Source organism: Triticum dicoccoides, chromosome 1A, assembly GCF_002162155.2.
Source record: "Triticum dicoccoides isolate Atlit2015 ecotype Zavitan chromosome 1A, WEW_v2.0, whole genome shotgun sequence".
Taxonomy (NCBI): Eukaryota; Viridiplantae; Streptophyta; class Magnoliopsida; order Poales; family Poaceae; genus Triticum; species Triticum dicoccoides.
The window spans coordinates 15,943,636-15,947,937 of NC_041380.1; the positions used below are offsets into that span (position 1 = coordinate 15,943,636).

A 4,302-nucleotide genomic window follows, 5' to 3' on the forward strand; every position below is an offset into this window, starting at 1 on the left:
GGGGGGGGGGAAGTGGGGGCGGGGACGGCCGGCGGCCGGCGGCGGCGGGGGGAGTGAGGGAGGAACCCTAGAGGACGGGCCAAATCAAGTAGAAGTCGACCATGGGTGATTCCTCACAGCCTTCACTTTCCAGTTTCCAAACACTATCCAACAGTGGTTGAGGGGAGTTTGCAGCAAAGTGAAATCCATATGCAAGGCAGCCGAAGCGACCATCCGCCGTTAGTAGCCATCGAATATCATACAGGCCCATGGACAACTTAACAGACCACACTTTGTCACACATCCAACCATTTAGTTCCAAAGTTTCTTTGACAGTAATATTCTTCTGGCAACCCGAAAGAGGCATCCAAAAACCCACTTTAGCTGCATCACCAAGCTCAATGTGTGTGCAACAGTGCAAACAGAGAACATATAGCTTTATGCCTTTTATCAATAATTATCACAGGGGGTAGGGCTGCCAGACCAAGGTATCTTGATGCCCAAACTAAAACAAGCAGGTACAATGCTCTACTAACACAAGCAGTGTCCTTGATGCCCAAACCACCGGCATTCTTGGGGGAGCAAACAGAGCGCCAATTCACGGGACATTTCCTCCCCTTAGCCTCCTCATCCACGTTCCAAAGAAAATTTCTTGTCCATTCTCTTGGTTTTCCATTTGATTGGAGCAAAATCAGGGAGGAAATAAGTTGCAGTGCCGTGAAGAAAGCATTAACCAATGTCAATCTCAGGTTTGCTGTGATGTTCTGTTCTATACTATTTCAGGTTTTCAGTTCATGCTCAACGTATTATAATTCTGATGTTCTATAACTCCAAATTTATTTACTGGCCCTGAAGATACGTGATCCCAATCCACTTTATTTGAAGTTGCCATCTTCAATTGTTACCAGTCCACTGGTTTCATAACTGCCCTCAAGGTGTGCAAGAACAAAAGACAGCATGAACCTTTTGTTTTGTGCTGTTTAAATAATGATTCACAGAAAATCGATCAAATGTTGATTGTTTCTTAAACTATGGTCAGGAGAATCATGCCTCTTGGTGCTCGTCAATGCGTTCAAAACAGCTAGTAGAGCCAAACCATCAAGAGTGTTACAACCAACGGTTTTTTGAGGTAGAGATGGCAATCATTCAGAAGTTCAGATTGAAATGGCATATATTACAACATACTGACCTTTATCCTCTCATTGTGCTAAATCCATGTATCCAAGTTAGCAATTCCAACATTTTCCAGTGCATTTGTCGTCACCACCAACTTCACACACTATTTAGAACAAGAGATTACACTCATACATAACTTAAGAGCAAAATCATATACTGTAAAAATCATGAATTGTTCACATTCGCGTATGACAGGAAAGGCACTAGGTAATATACTTGATTTACTGGGAAAATAAATGTATGCCCTAGGTAATATACTTGATTTAGCAGAAAATCAACACAGATGTCGTCAATTAGCATATCCACATATGCATATGTGGAAGCATTGCCAGAAGCCCAGAACCGAACACAGTTTATAAAAGAGAACATGGGTAAAAAAAGTACCTCTGGTGGCATGGTGTCTTGAAGATCGTTTCTTTTGTAAAGATCCTCAAATTTCTTATGTACCAGCAGATTTTGTATTGGCTTGAACAGGCAACATGGATCAAAAAATGAAGCCACTTTCTCATGAAATACACTCCTTCCCAAAAAACATGTGGTTCAGGACTGATAACATGAAGGTGTCTCCTGCCTTCCTCGTTGAACCCAGGTTGTGCTTCAGAAGTTAGTTCCGAATAACAGCAACCAAACACAATGCAAAGCCATCTTCCAAATAATTAAATTTTCAGGACATTTAGATAACACAGACGTGACCATGAGCAATCAATACAAACCACAGATAAATATGGTAGAAATGTCCCTTAACAGTGACAAATGTTCGTATTTCCGCCTAATACATGTCTAACAAAACACCAAGTGCACTAATCTTCTTTAATTATGCCAAAAAATTAAGCCAACAAATTTGGTATAACAAGCCAGCATAATATATAATAACTTAGTTCGCTACTCATTACTTATAATCCATCAAGTTACTTAATAACAATAATATAACTTAGTGCACCACATTATTACATCACGATTAACATAGTTCACTACATCATTGCATCACTTCATTACATCAGAACTAAGTTTACCAAGTCACAGGATTACAGCCTAAAGTCCATCAAGGACCAGACAATCCTGAATCCGAACTCCCCAGCACCACACGTAATTTTCTCTTCATCTACACCAGTGCGGCGTGGAGTGAAATCAAAGGTTCGTTCAGGACAAACACCAGCAGCCTCATTATTTATGCAAAACATTACATTTCTTTCCAGACAGATAGTAATGACACTTCGCCGGAGTTTGATAACTCCACTTTCATCACTTGTAACCACGCCATCTGCTGTGCTATCATGAATCACAATCGTTTGTTCATTGTCCAGCTTGCGAGCTTTATCCACGATGCCAACTGTTATATTTCCTTTAAAAAGCCCCTCAATGAGCTTGATTTCAAAGGTGCACTCGACTGCATCCAGGACAGTTGTGAATCTCACTTCCGTAGTGCTGAGCCAGCTCTCAAGGGTTTCACTTCTAACCATGACATCTTTCTCTCTAGACAGTACTCGGCCATCAATGCTTATTAGACCCTTGCTAAATGGCCTGTCTGGAACTCCTTCTTCCCTTATTTTAAGATCTATCTCTAGATAGATGAAATCAACCAGCACTAGACCTCGATATGGGCCAGTTAAAATCAGCATTCCATCCTATGAAAAGAATCGCACGAGAGGTTAGAGTATGCTCATCCAAACACTGCTCAAAATGAAGATTGGAAGCATGCCATAAAAGCTACTCCATTTATATGCAGATGACTGTCTGGATCGACAACCACCAGCACTAAGATGACTCCATTTAGATGCCAATTAACAGTTGATATTAAATGCACCATGGAATAAAATGAAACCCGATTGGAACAAACTTAGAAGCAAGGATGTACCTTGTTGAGATGCTGGCAATCATCTCTATTGCGGTGAAAGAGATAAATGCACTTGTAGTCAATGCTGTCTCTGGCAATGACACGGCCATAGACATTGACTGGGAAGCCTAAATCTGAGGAGACTATGCTGACGGAGAGGATGTTTGCAGAGTCTTCTAGCCCAAATTCATCTTGGTAGCTACTATCGGTGTATCGCATTGGAGGGACAGACGCTGCGACGAATAAACAAAATATATCTGTCAGATTATTTCATCACAATAAACTGGCCCAGTTTGTGTTTTTCCTGTTTGTATCCCACTGAGTTAAACCATCTAATATTCTTATTTGACTTGCGAGTTAACTACAAGAGAAAGCTATCATCTCACCATTCGAACCAAGTTAATTTCAATTTTAGCAAAATCAGTGATTTCTGTTGTTAAGTGATATACGTTTGAATCAAATCCAAGTACATGAACAGAGATTCGCTGTTAACTTGAAGAGAAAACAATCATCTCACCATCTGTGGAAAGTTAATTTCAGTTTTAGCCAAATCAGTGAGTTCCTGTTGTTAACTGAAACTGAATCCAATCTAGTAAACGGACTGAGATTTGCTGTTTACTGCTATGCATCAACAACGAACATGGCATGTCAGAGGATTCTCCTAACAGAGGATTATACAGGTGAGAGACGTCCTACTGTAACGTAATTCAGTTACTGTCAATCAGAAAAAATTACTACAGCTTCAGAAAATGAGAGGCCACTTACACTCCTCGTCGATGTTGAAGACGGAGAAGTCCCTGAGGAAAAACCGGGTGTAGACGTCGCGCCCCACCTTGGGATCGTGCTCGATGATGGAGTCCATGACCTTGTCGTGTGCCTCGCTTCTCCGCCGGCTCTCCTCCCGCTTCCGAGTCTTCTCCTCTTCCTCCCGCCGGGACCACTCCTTCTCCTCCACCGCCCAGGCCACCCACTTTGCCCGGTCATACAATAAAGGCTCTAAGCCCTCCACCTCCTCCTCCTCCTCCTCCTCCAACTCCTCTACAGATGCCATCGCCAATTCGCCCGCCGCAGCCGCCGAGCCAATCGAGCAAACCCTAGGGCGCCGCCGAGCCAATCGAGCAAACCCTACTTTTCCTCTTTGTTGATTCTTATAGATGCTGCTTTGGGCTGGGCCAAGGTCCAAGACTATTAAGTAACGTGTCAGCCTAGGCAGCCCCTGGGGTGTCCCTTAGCAATTGCCGCAACCGTAGAGACCTTCCCTACCCTGCAATCCCTTCTCGCCGGCGGTCGGCGGGGCCCGGGCTGTCCGGGAC

General features: G+C 43.1%; 1 protein-coding gene across 1 annotated transcript; it reads right to left on the reverse strand.

The window, feature by feature from the left end:
• Nucleotides 1-2,063: 2,063 nt before the first annotated feature.
• LOC119337220 lies at nucleotides 2,064-4,055 on the reverse strand. The gene is made up of 3 exons (XM_037609623.1): nucleotides 3,755-4,055; nucleotides 3,011-3,222; nucleotides 2,064-2,780 (listed from the first exon to the last, which is right to left on the reverse strand). Exons 1-3 carry the CDS (start codon nucleotides 4,038-4,040, stop codon nucleotides 2,181-2,183), a joined length of 1,098 nt encoding a protein of 365 aa, XP_037465520.1. The 5' UTR covers nucleotides 4,041-4,055; the 3' UTR covers nucleotides 2,064-2,180.
• Nucleotides 4,056-4,302: the final 247 nt, after the last annotated feature.

Coding starts and splice junctions, on each gene's coding strand:
- LOC119337220 (XM_037609623.1), bottom strand. CDS start 4,040: ATGGCATCTGTAGAGGAGTTGGAGGAGGAGGAGGAGGAGGAGGTGGAG. Junction 3,223..3,754: donor CTTCAACATCGACGAGGAGT/GTAAGTGGCCTC, acceptor TATTCGTCGCAG/CGTCTGTCCCTCCAATGCGA. Junction 2,781..3,010: donor ATTGCCAGCATCTCAACAAG/GTACATCCTTGC, acceptor TTCTTTTCATAG/GATGGAATGCTGATTTTAAC.